The sequence below is a fragment of the Oryx dammah genome, unplaced genomic scaffold, assembly GCF_014754425.2.
Source record: "Oryx dammah isolate SB20612 unplaced genomic scaffold, SCBI_Odam_1.1 HiC_scaffold_21, whole genome shotgun sequence".
NCBI lineage: Eukaryota > Metazoa > Chordata > Mammalia > Artiodactyla > Bovidae > Oryx > Oryx dammah.
The window spans coordinates 30,995,773-31,011,675 of record NW_024070205.1 but is presented as its reverse complement, the minus strand read 5'-3'; the positions used below and the strand labels follow the sequence as shown (position 1 = coordinate 31,011,675).

The following is a 15,903-nucleotide window of genomic DNA, read 5'->3' as shown; positions in this document are numbered from 1 at the left end:
CCCCTGCTCCCCGCCCCTCCCTGCACCCCATCCTCTAGGCCCTCCCCTCCCTGCATCCCATCCTCCAGGCCCCCCTCCCTGCTCCCCGCCCCACCCGTCACCCCATCCTCCAGGCCCCCTGCGCCCCTCCTCTGCGCTGCCCCCCCACCTGGCGCGTGCTCGTGCTCGTGCTTCTTCAGGTGCCTGTCCAGGTTGGTCTGCTGCCCAAAGCAGCGGTTGCACAGGTGGCACTTGAAGGGCTTCTCCTTGTTGTGGATGTTCCGCACGTGCCGCTGGAGGTTGGAGGAGATGCTGAAGGAGCGGTCGCAGTACTTACACCTGGAAGACACGGCGCCTCAGCGGAGCCCCTGCCTACACGGCCTCCCTGAGGCCCCTGGACCACAGCGGAGAGCTGAGAGGCAGTCCCAGCCAAGTGTCCCTGGAAGCAGGTGTCCCCGCATCCCTGACTCTGGGCGGAGGATGCTGTGGGACTGTGCCCTGAGCTGGTGGAGGGGACTCTCTGGGGCTTGTGCCCTGGGTGGGCAGCACCGGGACTCCCTGGTGTCTCCTGGCATCTCCCCCTCTCTGCTGTCTTGTCCCTGGAGTGCAGGATCCACAACAGAGGGTGGCGTGCTCCCAGTAGCCTCAAGGGGGCGGCCAAGCACCAGGAAAGATGCTCCCAGCAGCTTTTCCGGAAAGGAGCCCAGACCCGCTGCCTGCAGCTTTCCTCCCTGGCAGACAGACCCCTACTCTGGCCCGGTCCCACCTCCTCTTCATGGGTCCTCAAGCAGACGCATCCCCCTTGGGGACTCAGCTTGCCAATCCACTAGTAGTGGCTCAAAGCTGCAGGGCCACACGAGTCCTCCTTAGTGTCCTTCTCTGCCCCAGGGCGATGGGGGCTCCCAGCCTTGCCCCGTCAGATGGACTCCTATGCGTGGACCCCTTTGGTGGAGGTGCCCCCAGCCCTGTGCGCTTGGTTTATCTTAGTGCCCTCCCGGGGGCACCTGCTGCCAGGCTGCATGGCGCACTCGGGAAATGAAAAAAGAGGCTCTTTCCTTGGATGCTTCGGTTGTCCGAGTATCGTGACACCAAGTTTATCAGAGCAAAGCACCAAGTTGCCACAAGGAGCAATCTGAGATGCCGGCGTGTGCAAGGTCCCTGTGGGTGTGGGGCTTCTCCCAGGGCAGGGCAGAGGAGAGAGGGAGGGTGTCCCAGGTTACCACAGGGGAACCAACGGTGAGGGCCCAGGCAACACCGGCAGCAAGAAACAAGAACCAGAGAGAGGGTGGGGCGTGGGGACTGAGGGCCCACGGCACAGCTCTGCAGACAGGGCCGCCTCCTCCTGTCCCAGGGGTCCAGGCCACCACCACTGGCTGGCCACTCCCACCCGTCCAGCACGTCCAGCTGGCATGGCAGGGGGACTCCGGCTCTGGGTCTCCAGGCGCACATGAGTGTGTCAGTCTGCTCATGCACACATGTGAAGCCATATGTGCATGCTTACGGGTGCATGTGTGGTAGTTGTGCACATGTGTGAGTGGGTGCGCTCGTGTGCTCCTAGTCTCAGAACTTCTCTAGGGATGCCCATCCGCGGCTCAGAGGCACAGGAGCACTGACTTATCCATCCCTAAGCTCAGCTATTTCCCTGTTTTGGGAACAGGCTCCTGTGGAATGACAAGCAGAGAGGCGAGCATGGCAGACCACTGACCGGGCAGGCCCTTGGGAGGCAGAGTCCATGCGGCCAGTGTGGCGGGGCAGGGCTTGGGAGACTAAGTCTGCTCAGAGGGTGTGGCTGGGAGGTGCGGGGACCTGTCCTGAGGACACAGCCTGGCATTCTTGCGGGGGCTGGTGGCTGCTCTCCAGCACAGTGTGGTGGTCACGAGCACTCAGCCATGTGAATGGGCATGTGTCTGAGGACACTCCGGGGCCCTGGCCTCTCACCCCAGTGCTGCCCGTCCACTTAGGAGGTGCTGGTCTGACACTTGACATTCCGAAGATGGCCCTGCCTGGGGAGTCTGGGCAAACCCAGTGTCCCTGGGTCCCTGAGACAGGAAGCTTGACACCCCCAGGCTGGCCACTGGGGCCTGGGGCTGAGCTTTTCCTGCTCAGAGCTGGTGGCAGCTCTCTGTGGTGGGAGGGTGAGCGCCCCCAAATTACCACCCCTACTTGTGGGGGGCTTCTCCCTACCTGTAGGGCTTCAGCGGTGGCTCAGATGGTGAAGAATCTGTCTGCAACGCGGGAGCCCTAGCTTTGATCCCTGGGTTGGGAAGATCCTCTGGAGGAGGAAATGGTAACCCACTCCAGTATTTTTGCCTGGAGAATCCCCATGGACAGAGGAGCTTGGTGGGCTACAGTCCATGTGATCACAAAGAGTCAGACACAACTGAGTGACTAACAGTTTCACCCAGGGGATAATACTTGTGGGACGGGCCCTGCTTGGAGGAGCCCAGACTGCTCCCCTGATGTGATTCTGGGGCTTCATTTACTCGGTCCCGAGGCTTCCAGATGCTGCCTGAGGCCAGACTCATGCTGGCTGCCTCCACAGCAGATGGGCTAAGAGTTGCCCGTGATCCATGCCTAGTTCCCCGAGCTCCTTCCAGCCACCCCTTTGGCCCTGGGGCTGGCCTGCTGGGCCAGCTGAGCTGCCACCAGGCCCCCGGGAGCCTCTAGGACATGGGGCCTCGGTCCTCCCATAGTCGTGTAACGTTTAGTAGCCTCGACCTGGACCTCTGTCCCAGTTGCCGGCATCAGAAGGGTGGCTGTCTTATCCTTGTCAGCCGGGGTGACAGAGCAGTGGGACTGGGGCTTCAACCCTCTTCCTGCTGGGCTGAGCAGAGATGCTCAGGTGTGCTCTGACCCGGCGACCCCCTCTCAATAGTCCAGGAAAGAGGACTTTTACATCCCTGCCTGCACCTGCTCCTTAACTCTGTCCCCAACCCACCCTCAAACCCACTGAAACCTTCACCCCCAGTGCTGCCAGTCTTGCCTGTAGGGCAAGTGCAAGGCCAAGCTGGCCCCAGCCCACCCAATAGCCTTCCCACAGGCTGCATGGGGTGCTTGCCTCAGTCTACACGGATGTCTGCACACTCAGCCTTCCTTTCCTGTATCTTTGGAAAAACAGGGACCCTCTCTGAGCCCCAGCAGTGGCTGTGCAGTATCTCTGAGCAGTGGGACTGCTGAGTGAGAAACAGGACTGAATGAGGAGCTCGGTCACGGGCCTGAGCACCGTAACTCCCCAACCTCTGCTGGCGGGAGGGGCCAGGAGAGCAGCCACACATTCAACTTGGTCACAGGGTTCTGAATCTGGCCCTCTCCTGGTTCTAATCTAAATAAATGGCCCAGAGAAGTGCATCTGAAATTTAGGGGACTGGTGAGCCCAGGGCTGCGAGGGAGCAGGGCTCTCGGAGCAGCTGAATTTGCATCGTAAATAAGCTGACAAGTGGCTAGTGAAATTTATGGCCGTGCTGTATAAAATAGCACACCATCGCACTCCAACGGGAATGGGAGAGCAGAGACTGGCCAGCCGAGGCAGCGGGCAGCCAGGGGACCTTGCTGTGACCGCATCTGTCCCCACCCTGGGGAAGCCAGCAGCGTCAAAGACACAGCACTGGGCGGGGAGAGTGAAATGGCCCCTGGGTGGGGGGGCGGTGGTGTCTGTGTCCACTCTGGGACCTAGTGGGGCCGCACCAGCCACCAGAGAGAGATAGGCTTTAGGTAACTGTAAAAACCGGGAAAGGAAAGATAGAAGAGATTTTTGTAACCCTGTGCTGTGTGCTTAGTTGCTCAGTCCTGTCTGATTATTTGTGACCCCATGGACTGTGGCCCACCAGGCTCCCCTGTTTATGGATTCTCCAGGCAAGAATACTGGAGTGGGTTCCCATGCCCTCCTCCAGGGGATCTTCCCAACCGAGGGATGGAACCCAGGTCTCCCACATTGCAGGTGGATTCTTTACCAGCTGAACCACCAGAGAAGCCCAAGAATACTGGAGTGGGTAGCCTATCCCTTCTCCAGCAGATCTTCCTGACCCAGGAATCGAACTAGGGTCTCCTGCATTGCAGGCAAATTCTTTACCAGCTGAGCTACCAGGGAAGCCCTTTGTAACCCAGGCTTAACAATAAAATGAACAAAGAACAGACATGTATGGGCCACCCGGAGCCCTGATGGGAATAGTAACAGGACCTTGCTGGACACATGGATTCCACACGGTTAGCAGGATGGGGAGCCACAGAGGAAACGATCTGCAGGTGGGGGGAGGTGAGCATCCTTAGAGCCGGAGTCCCAGGTCCCGCCAGGAGCCCACGGTGAGCCCGCGTGCACCCAGAGTGGGACTCAAGACTCCCCACCCCCCTCTGGGCAGTGCCGGAGGGACCACTGGACAGGCTGCCAGGACAGAGGAAGCAGCCGCCCTCCTTCCCACATCTCAACAAGCCCTATGTGCTGGAGCTTGAAAAAACACCATCAACTGCCCCTCATCTGCCAGCCTCACTCAAATATCTCTGAACTAGGACACCGGCCCAGCCGGGCAGAGGTTTGTCACACTAAGGGGTCGTGCCTACTGTGTGTCACACTAAGCAGTCTGTCTTTCTCTTACTTGTGGGGGCACCCACCCACCAGCCGGGGCTCCATGGGCACACAAGCAGTGCACACATGTGGGGTACAGATAGGCGGCGGCAGTTTTAATTGGCGTCACTGGGGTGACCTGGCCTGTGCCAGCACTGGCCTTCTGTGGACGGACTTGCACTTTCCTTCCTCTAACTGAAGCCGCTTCAATTCCCAAAGCGAGGCCAAATGCCCCAGTGACGTCACAAGACAGGCCCACACCCCAAACTCCTCATTGTGGGGCTGCCTGAGCTAGATACAGTCAGGATTTGCAATGCCAACTTTCAAAGCAATTATTGTTACTCGCATCGAAACTCACAGATTGAAAGAGCAAAAGAAATCAATGATAATTAAATCCTTCTATAAACATGGACCTGAACCCCCAGAGGCTCTTATATGCAACTCTGTCCAGAAGTTGGTTCTCCTTACAGAAACACACATGGCTCCTTGTCCGGGAGAGAAGCAGGCCAAGCCCGCCTTTGTTAAGTTGTAAGTCACTTTTGGAGGGGAACAGGGCAGGGGGCTGTGTGCTGGGGGCCAGCTGAGGGCACTGGGCAGATGACTGGTGAGTGACGTGAGCTGATGCTTACTTGACTGGGACAGGGCCTGGGGGCTGTGATGCCTGCAGGAGCCCCTGTGGCTGCCCTGCCCAGTGATGGGGATACACCCTCACTCTCCTGGACGCATGGGTCACTCCCAGCTGTGTGCCCGGACTACAGGACCTGACGCTGCCCACTTAAAATGATGCCAGACCCTTTGCACCAGACCGCCCAGGATGTCATCCTGGCATTGGGACCAGCATCCCCCAATTTGTCTCATGGTCTCCATCCCCTGGGACTCCTGGCCCCCGCCCTGGGTGGGGTCCCCGAAAGCCTGGATGTTACCCTCAGCTCTTTTCTTGCCCGACAAATGCCCTAGGCACCAAGGGAAAAGGCCAGAATGGTCAACAAGTGTGCTCCAAGTCTTTGAAACAGGGAGATGCCCCCACCAGTTGTGAACATGAAATGTAGAGGCTCTCACAGCCCCCATGCACTTGCAACCACATTCTGTAGGGAGGGGACGAGGCACCGAGGAGCGAGGTCGGGGCACATAGGTGAATCCTCAGGATGCCCCCAGCTTGGGAAGATCGAAGTTTGCATGGGCCTCCTTTTCTGAGGCCAGCCCACCCTGCCTTAGGGGCTCACCCAGGTCCCCTGCCCAGGCTGAGGTCAGCAATGGCCAGCGGCTGTGGGGAGGTGGGTGGAGGTGGGCTGGGTGATGGTGACGCTGAGGCTCCCCCTCCACACAGACCACCCCTGGGCCTGGCTTTGCTCTCCAGTTGACACTCAGTGGTAGGAGGAAGGGCTGCTCCCAGACACACTCCGGGGTCAGTGGGCGGGAACCTTCCAGAAGCCTGACCTTTACAATATCCTCGGGTGCGTGAGGGCTGAGCAGCCAGGATAGAGTGACCCAGTGAGTGATCTGGAGCAAGGTCAAGCATTGCTCCCACCCGCTGCCCATCCCATGGCAGGGGAAGGGGAGGTCAGCCAGGAGCCTGCCTCCCCGACCCCAACTGGGCGGGCCCCTACCTGTACGGCTGCTCCCCGGTGTGCGTTCTCAGGTGTCTCGTGAGGTTTGCTGACCGGGGGAAGATCTTGCCACAGTACCTGGGGGGAGGCAGTGGGGGAGGGATCCATCAGGCAGGCGCTTTGCCATAGACGTGGGCACCCAGGTGTTTTCTGGTGCTGTTTCTCCCACACCCGGGGGCAGGTGACCCACTGCACACCCTGGATTTCAGTTTCTCCTCGGCCTCGGGGCCCAACTGAGTGTCACAGAGAGGCTGGACACACACCACTGGGCAGCTGGCGCTGGCCCACGCTGGCCTGCTCGGGGCCGTGCCCCTGCCCCCAGGCAGTTTCTCAGCCCCTAGCCCAGCCTCGGCCGAGCTGGAAAGCACCAGCTGCCCAGGCCTGTGCAGCCGGGACGGGCCATCTCTCCTTAGCGCTGGGCTTCCCACCGCCCCCAGAGCCGGAGTTAAACACGGACCAGCAGCCTTAGCTTCTGGCTTGGAAATTCCAACCTGCTGGCCAAGGCTGCATTTTCTCGTGCTCACTGGAGCTTGGTGGGGGACATGTGGATATTTTCAGGGAATGACCTCAAGAGGACAACGGCCCACCAGCTACCATGCCAGGCCCTGGCTGAGACTGAGCTTTTTTCCTGGAAGTGCAGGTTCATGGGCCCATGTGGCACCTGCGGCCACCTCACTGGGGCTGCCCCAGGGGCTCACTGCATCTCACCTGCACGTGTATCGCTCCTTGCCCTTCCTGAGGATGGGGTCTGAGAGCGTCGGGGGCGGGGACCGGAAGTTGAAGGGGTGGTGTGGAAGGGGCTGCAGGGAGCTGCCAGAGTCCACCTTCATGGCCGCAAAGCTCTCCAGCTTCTCTGTCATGGTCTCAATGGCTGACATCTGTTGGCAGGAGAGTGAAAGAAGCTGTGGGGCTCCATTGCACCCCCAGTCTTGACGCACCTGGAACCACCCCACACCTGGGAATCCTGGATGACTGAGCATGGATCATGGACAAGCAGGCTATCATTGGAACCAGTGGTCTCCTTCTTCTTGGCCACTGGGCTGGGTTCTTTCACTTCCTGCAGCCAGCCCTGCTCTGGTCCCTGCTTGGAACCCCATCACAGTCCAGGGTCCAGGCTGGGGGAGCTTCAGCTGACCATTACTTCCAAGTCCCGGGGTGATGCGGGTCACTGACACTTGTGATCACAGAGCGCCTCACTTTGAAACCAGCCAGCAAGCCCTGCTGGCTCGATCCCTGGCTAGCACTCCTCATGGCTAATTTGGGATGAAGACAGAATTATATCCTTTTTTGTTCGTTTTTTTTGAGTGGTCAAAAAATTTAGTTAGTGTTGATCGCTCAGTCTTGTCTAACTCTGCAACCTCATGGACCGCAGTCTGCCAGGCTCCTCTGTCCATGGGATTTTCCAGGCAAGACTACTGGAGTGGGTTGTCATTTCCTTCTCCAGGGGATCTTCTCAACCCAGGGATCAAACCCAGATATCCCACATTACAAGCAGATTCTTGACTGAGCTACCAGAGAAGCCCATAAAATTAAGATAGCTATCTGAATCTCAAATTAAAAAATGGCTCATAAAGCTGAAGCACCACCACCACCTAGTGGCAACAGACCATAACTGCAGGCAAAGTGCTAAAAAGAAATCCAATAGCTTAAGACTACACTCAACCATGGAATGCTGAGGCCAACGTGACATGACACAAGACGTGGTGACATGGCCCGGAGGGGCTGCCTGTCTGCTCCTTGGAGATTCCACAGGCTTGCCTGGGGCGGAGAAGGGAGCTGCTTTCTCCTGGCATTGCTCATTTCCACCTGGTGGGCAGGGTTCTGACTAGAATCCTGTGCCTGCCTTGGGGCTGGGGGACAGAAACAGGGAAGGGGCCGGGCAGGCCTTAGCAGCACTTCTCCTCTCCGCCTGAGGCTGCCTGCTGCAAGTCAGGCCCTGTGGGAGGCTGGGATGAGACTGAGAAAGGAAGAGTTTTCATTGTGTCTGGAGTCCCTCAGGGTTTAGGCTGGGGAACAACTGAGTGGTTAGATAAGACACCAGAAAGGGGTTAACAAAGAGAAGATGGGGTCCATCCTATGGCTGAGGCCTCCTTTGACCCTGGGCTGCCACCTAGACCCTGGCCAGCTCTGCACAGTTGCAGGATTTGGGCCTCACCATCCGTATGGGAGGGGCATGCTCCCCTGTTAGATGCATGCTGCTTCCAGCTGTGGATGGCCTGCCTGTTTCCACTGAGGGACAGATGGACACTGCCTGGCCCCTCAGATAGATCCGTAGATGATGGGATCTAGGCACACAGACTGCCCATCTGCCAGTGGGTCTCAGTTTTAGCTGCAGCATTGGGAGGTTCTGGGACTACTGCCCCAGACTCCCCGGGACCCCAGAGGTGGTGAGGAGCAGTGGCCTGGCAGGACCGCCTCTCCCTGCACCCCCAGGGGCTGCACACCTGCATGTCGGGCCTCAGAAATGAGAGGCAGCTGACCAGAGCATGTTGGTGTCTTTGTGCATCGTGACCCCCGCCCCCCTCCCCGCCCCAAGACTTTACAGTGGCTGGAAGCTGCCCTGTCCAAGTGATGGCCTCACCTTAGACCATTTCATCAGGGGACTTACTAGTCACCTCTCCCATCCCCACCCCCTGATCTGGGCTCAGGGGTAGGCAGCATGGGTGGCCGGTTGGGGGAGCAGGCAGTAGAGACAATGGGCAGCCAGCCCCCTGCCAGGTCCCTCTTCCTCAGGCCTGAGAGGGTCCGGCCTGCCCAGCCCACTTTGCCTGATCAGATATTCCCAGCCAAGCTCCAGCACAAACACAAACACAGGATGTGCCTGGCTGGCTTGCCTGCTTTTTCCAGCAGGGCCCGAGGAAACCAGGGGAAGTTCTTAACCAAACTCCGAGGCCCTCATGAGACAATGGGAGGCAGTAAGTTTAGCTGTGAACCCAGGCGGGGTGCAGGTTCCACAAACCACGGGTTTGTCCCAGGCGGGAAACGCAGAGGGAGAGAACAATGCCCGGGTCTGGAGTCTGGGTCCAGGCTGGCCCACAACTCAGTCCTGAGTCTTCTCCAGCTGGGGCAGGGGAGGCCCGTGGGTCTGGGGACAGGGCCGGGCTCCAAGTGGTGAGAACAGGGGCACAGAGTGCCTGCAGGCTTGGTGGGGTCTGTGACCACTCCCCAGGCTTGGGGGTTCTTTTTCCCAGACTCCTGATTCTAGTCTTGACAGGTGGCCTCGCCACCCTCTGCATCCCCGGGGGAGGGCAGTCCATCTGTCCACGACTCCCTGGGATCCCCTGAGCTCGATGCCAGTCCCTCTGCTGCTGTCCTGCTCCCTGCCTCTGCCCTCTGCACTGCCCCTCCTCTGCTGATCTTTCCTCTTAAGTGCCCCCATGTCCCTTGTACCAGAGAGGGTGCTGGTGTCCACACCTCCCTGGCTCTCTCCTATTCAGTCTCCCTATGTCCCAAATGTTTGGATATGATCCATCAGAGCTGCAGCCCACTGCTGCAGGGGCAACGTTCACTACCCCTCCCAGCCGTGGGTCGAGGGGGGCACCCATGGGCCAGTGTCCCTGGCTGCTTCCTAGGGCTCCCCTGCCAAGGACCACCCTCCTGCCTTACCTGTCCGGCCCTGTCTCATCTTCCCCAACCTCACAGGGATGGGTGGGTGTGCAGGGACGGGAAGCAGAGACCTGCCTGGGGCTTGTGGCTGGGCCTGGATGGACCTCAGGCTCCCGCTGGCCTTACCTGGGGGTGGAAGAGCAGCGGGGATGGCCTCAGGTACTTTTCCTTAAGGGCTCCCACCGGGTCGGTCACCTTCCGCTTCTCCACCCTGCTGGACAGCAACACAGAGGGTTACGGACCCCACTGAGCAGCCCAGCACTGGGCGGGGAGGGGCCATGGTCCCTGCCCCTCCTAGCACCCACCTGTGCCCCATCGGTCACAGGACAGTCTGTGACCCGGCTGTGCACTTGCCTGTCTGAGCACATGTTCCCCACACCACACCCAGGTCTGGACCCCTTCGAGTCTCCCCAGTGTCCCCCCAACCACCCAACTGCCAGCACCCATGCATGTGATGAACGCCTGCTGCCGGAGCTAGGACTCTTTCCTAAGGGTCCCGTGTGTGGCAGCCTCTGCCCACTGACCCATTTGCCCAGCGAAGGCTCGGCCCTCCCGGGGTCCCTGGGCTCCCCAGCAGCGGAACATGGGGCACATGGGGGCTGCCACCTACACCCGACTTCCCTTTTCTGCTGAGCCCTTGGCACAGGTGCTCTGTCCAGCTGGGTGGGTGTGTGAGCGAACAGGGTCCAAATCGGGCAGGGCTATGTGAGTGATCAGCAGGTTTCTGCCCTGGGGAGGTCTCAGAGCCTCCCCACAGCAGCCAGGCAGTGCCTACCTAAAACCTCAAGACAGCTGCTGGAGACAATAGTTCCAGAATGTTCCCCAAATGCCAGTACAACTGCCAATCACAGCAAGCGGAAGAGGAGCCTGTCCCTCCTCCCCTGACCTCCTCCTCTCACCATTTCCCAATGAAGCCCGCCTCAGTCTCCCCCATGGGAGTCGAGATTTATACAAGGTGACCTGGGGAGTCCTACCACCTCCCTGCAGGCAGACACGGCTGCGGGGACTGCCGCCTCGTCTGTCCAGGGCCACACTCCCACCCCTCTTAGGCTCAGCTCTGCCCCTAGGCGACCTCAGGGCCTTAGCAGAGGCCCCGTTCAAACCTGGGCTGGGTCGGTCTTTCAATAAGGCCCCCGGGGTGGGCGGTGTGGGCGGAGAGGAAGGGGTCTCACAGCGAGGGACAGGGTGTTGAAGATCGTCCTCTGCCTTCTCCCGCCCTCTGTGTCTCATGCAGCCCACCAGGCTGGCTCTGCGAAGCCCCTGCCAGCTGACCCCTGACCCCCAGCAGACATGCGCCCTGCTTTTGTCATCACGGTGTCCCTGGCCCTGTCACAGAGCCAGCAGCACATGGAGGTGAGAAGGGCTGGAGGGGCGGGGGGTGGGGGAGTCAGCCTGGCGGTGTTGGGGTTCCTCCAACCGGGGGGAAGGAGGGTTACGGGTATGTGTCCATGGTCACACCTGGGGGGCCTGTGGGGACACTGGGGAGTTTTGCTGGAGTCACCCCAGGACCAACCAGGAGCTGGGAGGATCTTGTCCCCTAGCCCTTGGCCAGCGTTTACACAGGCAGTGACTGTCGCCCACACCTTCACTCGGAGGGAACCTTCTCGACACCACGAGTGTTCATCTTGACTGGGCTCAGGGGGCGGTGGGGAGAGGTTACCCCATATCTCGGGCATTTTGCTGGTGTCTGTGTGTGAGGGTGGGGACAGGCAGCTCCTCCATCAGCAGCTGTACCCTAAATCCAGAGGGCAAGAGCCCGGTGCAAGCCAGGTCTCAGAGAAGTTTGGGCAGGAGGGTAGGGTCGGGGGGCCCTGTGGCCGATTCCTGCTTCCAGGCCTGACTGGCTGCCCCACCAACTTCCGGAAAAAGGCCCAAAGACCCGAACTAGGCCTGCAGTGGGGAGAGGAGGGGTAGAGGAGGGGTGGGGGCTGGGAGGGGAGCTGGGACAGGGTGGACAAGGAGGCTGAAGGGAAACAGTTAACCCAGAGCCTCTTGCAGGCCTGCTGGCTCCAACTCGGGGGGCTTGACCCGGAGCCTTGATCTCTAGGTCTCCAGTCCCACCCCTTCCTCTGCGTGAGGGCTGCTTGTTCCTTGCCTCCTCCCTTGAACCCCAGCTATCCCCTGTCTCCCACACCCAGTCCCACGGATTCACTGGAATTGGCAGGTGCCCCCTGGGCCTTTGACGGGCAGGTTCACCCCCAGAACGCCCGTGAGCCACCGTCAGTGGTGACAGACCTCTGATCACTTTCTCAAACCATCTGTGGATGGTGTATTTCTAAAGAAACACCCAAGGGACCATTTTTCAGGTTTCCTGTGATGACAACACCAAGACCTGGCAGGAAATGGAACCAGCTACAGACACAGGCCAGCCAGGGCCCTGGGTGAGCGCGGAGCGGGGGTCCTGGGTGGGTGAGGAGGGCAGAGCAGGAGGCTGGTCCATGCTCCCTCCTCCCTGTCGCTGGCAACCCCGCCATCATTCCTCCCGCTGCACCTTTGCAGGGGTGACCTCACTTGCACACCCATCCCCAGGCCCTGCCTGGCCCCTGTGCTTCCCATGAGCCCTCAGAATGGCCACGTGCTCTCTGCATTCCCATGTAGACACACTCACCTATGTGCACACGGGCCCCTCCCACACAGAGCCATGGGCCTGTAATAGTGGCTGAAGCACCACACCTGCCTGCCCCTCCAGTGCCCTCCAGGCCCGCCCATGGGCACAGCTCCCTCCTGAGGGCTCAGCCCTCCCAGCACCCTGGGACATGTGCAATGGCGGCCAAAACCCCCTGATCAAAGCCTGCTCAGAAACCGGGGAGGGGGAATCAGTTGGCCCCTCACCAGAAGGCCTATCAGAGGGCTGGAACGCTGATGTTTTGCAAACCTTCCAGAGCTTTCACCTGTCTCCCTCCGCCTCCTCCCTCTGGGGATAAGTGGCTCCTCCTCTGATCACCCCTAGGCCAACAGGAACCCCAGCTGTGGCTCCGGAGAGGGGCGGGGCCCGTGTAGGGGCCACAGGGCAGTTGCAGGGAAGCAGAGATGCTGGAGCAGACCTAACAGCCAGGAGTGTCCTGGGAGGCAGAGTCAGTCCAGAGAGGGAGGCGGGAGACATCAGCAGGCGGGCCTCTGGGGTGGAGTCTGAGGGCAGGCTGGGGGCGGGGTTCAAGGGAGGGCAGCGCGTTTCCCAGTGACATCTGCGAAAGAGAGCCAAGTGTGCCCAGAAGACCCTGCCAGGCGCCCACCCTAGGAAAGGGCCGAGCTGGGCCTGGACTTCAAAGCAGCACAGACCCCTCCCTGCCCAGAGCCGAAGCACCTCCTGAAGCTGCAAAGACAGAGGGACAAAGCTTGGGGGAGCAGGGGAGGTGGTCCCCAGGGAGAGCACGTGAGGGCGGGGCGTGTGAATACCTGTAGATGGGGTCCATGAAGAAGGGCGATGGCTTGGCGTAGTGCAGGGGTGGCTGCTGGGGCAGCTGGGCCGGGCATGCCTTGGGCAGCCCCTCGCTGGGCCCCAGCCTGCGCTCGCCGTACACGTGGTTCTTGCGGGGCTCCCGGGCCCCTCCGTTCTGGCTGGCCCGTGCACGGCTGCCAATGCTCAGGTCCAGCGGCTGCTCCTCACCAGACGCCGGGGCTGGGGGCACCTTGGGCGCCGGCAGGATGGGCTTGGCCTCTTTGGGTTTGGTGGTGAGGTCAAAGGGGGACTCGGCACTGGGGCCGCCAGCCTTGAGGGCGTCCCGGGGTGACTTTGGCTCGGCCTTGACCAGCAGGTTGTGGGTGAGGGCACGGTCCGTGAAGGGGTACAGGGAGTGGGGGAGGTGGGGCAGGAACTGGAAGGGGAACACGGAGTGGTAGGGCAGAGCGCCCAGCTTCTTCTCCGGTACGCCCATGAAGCCGGGCCCGAAGTACTTCTCAGCGATGGACGCGATGGCCTTGATGGAGTCACCCGCCGCGCCGGACGCTGTCAGCAGCTGCTCCTGGGGCGGTGGGAAGAAGTGCTGGGAGTAGAAGACAGGAACCTCGCCCATACTGTTTGGGGCGCCTGGGGGCACTGTGCTGCCCCCAAACTCTGGCTTGCCCTCGGCCGCCTTGCCCTTGTCCTTGGTCTTGTCACGGTCACTATCCACATCGCTGTCTAGGTCGGAGCCTGTTCCCGTGGTTGTGTCCAGGTCGGTCCCGGTCGTGGTGTTGATGTCCTCGAAGTCGCTGCCGTCTGACAGGTCGCTGCCCCGGGGCTTGAGTTTGGTGGCGTACGCCTCCTCCAGGTGGCCCTCCAGCTTCTCCTCGGGCCCCGCGGCCGTGGTGGTGCCCTGGCTACTGTTGCCGACAGCGGAGACAAGGGGCAGGGCCGGGTTCCCCAGGGGGCTAGGGAGCTTGGCGTCCTGCGTGTGGTTCAGGGGGCTCTTGAGCAGCGGCGTAGGAGGTAGCAGAGGCGGCCGGGGGTACAGGGATGGAGGGAAGATACCCGGGAAGCCGGGCGTGAGCGTGGGGAAGCTGGGGGGTGCCGCGGAGAAGGGCAGGCTCCCGGGGTGCGGCCTGGAGGGGAAGTACTCGCCGAAGCCCAGGCCGGCATGGTTGAGACCGGGGGGTGGCTTGGCCTTGTCCATCAAGGGGCTGGGGGTCAGGGGCAGGCCAGGTGCGAAGATGCCTCCCGGCGGGTAATGGTTCTTGCCCTCGCAGAAGCGCCGGTGCTTGTTGAGGGACGAGGTAGTGCTGAACATCTGCCCGCAGTCCTTGCACTTGATCTGCGTGCGGCAGTCCGCGTGCATGCGCTTATGGCGGCACAGGTTGGAGAACTGCGTGTACGACTTGTGGCAGACCTCACCTGGGGGCAGCAGGGCAGAGACAGCGGTGAGAGGGGAGGCGACAGGGACCCCCGCACTGCCTGGGGCTGGGGCACCAGGGCTCTGGCTGGGTGCCTGGAGTGGCGTGCGCCTGGATGTGTGTGCATGTGTGTGCACACGTGCATCACTGGGTATGAGTATCTGCATGTGCGCTCAGGTGTATGCATGCATGTAGGTATGCACACAGGTCTATGGGCACGTGCACTTATGTACATGAATGTGTCATGCATGAGTGTGTATGTTCACAAACATGTTGCACTATAACTGTGTCATCACATGTACTTGCACACACATGTGTACATATACACATCTACGCACATGCACCCTTCCCTGGGATTGGTCTCTGGTGACCAAAATGGACTGGTAACGATGTCCCTGTGCCTCCCCTGGGGTCCCTGGGTGGCCTGGGTAGATCTCTACCCACTTCAGCCTTCTCCACTGGAGAATGGGCCCTGCTGCTCTGTGTTCCCCTGATCCCATGAGTTTGTCAGGTGAGACCGAGGTCTTCAAAGTTGCTCCCAGAGACGGGCAAAGACACGTCATACCATCACATATGCAGCTGCACCTGCCCATCCAGACTCCCCACCAGGTCTCCCTACCATGCCAGCCACGCTGTTCCAGCAGAAGTGAGTAAAACAACACCCCCTGGGCTAGGCCGCCCACTTCCTAAGGTTTAAAATGCTTTCAGCTTCCCCCCTCGTTCTGCCTCCAGCCCTGCCTCCCAGGACAGGGAGGCCTCAGGAGCGACCAGCCCCTTGGGGTTCTTAATCCCCAGGCCTGGGAGCGGAGCTTCTGGCTGTGAGATCAGAGTCTGGGGGTGGCTAGAAGGTGGAGGTGGGAGGGGAGCCCCCAAGGGGGCTGGTTCCACAGCTGAGAAAAGTGAGACCTCCCCAGACTGGGATGGAAAGGCCGCTCCAGCTCTGTGCGTAACAGGAGAGGGTGGCGGCCAGAGCCGAACGGCAGGCCCCGCAGGCCCCGGTTACCCAGTCTCGCCATTTTCCCAATGGTGAGCTGAGTGTCGGCCAACTGCCAGTTTTTCTTTCTCTTCTTGTTTTCCTAACCAGCAACAGAGGAACACACACACACACACACACACACACACACACACGCACACACACACATACACACACACACACACACACACACACACTGTCTGTCTCTCTCTCTCTCTGCAGGACGATTTGCTTCCTAAATGCAGCCCCCGTGGAAACAATGATTTCAGCGTGTTTCTCGCTCTCCGCACACTCTCGCGGCCTGATGTCATGCGAATCTCGCTGGGAGCGCTGGCCCCGAGCTGATCGTGCTCTTTAATCACAATATCTAT

General features: G+C 60.5%; 1 protein-coding gene across 2 annotated transcripts in view; it reads right to left on the bottom strand.

Annotated features, from left to right (window-relative positions):
* Window positions 1–15,903, bottom strand: part of PRDM16 (PR/SET domain 16) — a 338,801-nt gene that overhangs the window by 16,020 nt on the left and 306,878 nt on the right. For both annotated transcript variants that reach the window (XM_040264180.1, XM_040264181.1), the window contains exons 9-13: window positions 13,147–14,560; window positions 9,877–9,964; window positions 6,853–7,022; window positions 6,145–6,222; window positions 149–318 (exon numbers count right to left, since the gene is read on the bottom strand). In XM_040264180.1, the coding sequence (XP_040120114.1) occupies window positions 149–318; window positions 6,145–6,222; window positions 6,853–7,022; window positions 9,877–9,964; window positions 13,147–14,560 (1,920 nt within the window). The remainder of the gene's footprint in view (window positions 1–148; window positions 319–6,144; window positions 6,223–6,852; window positions 7,023–9,876; window positions 9,965–13,146; window positions 14,561–15,903) is intronic.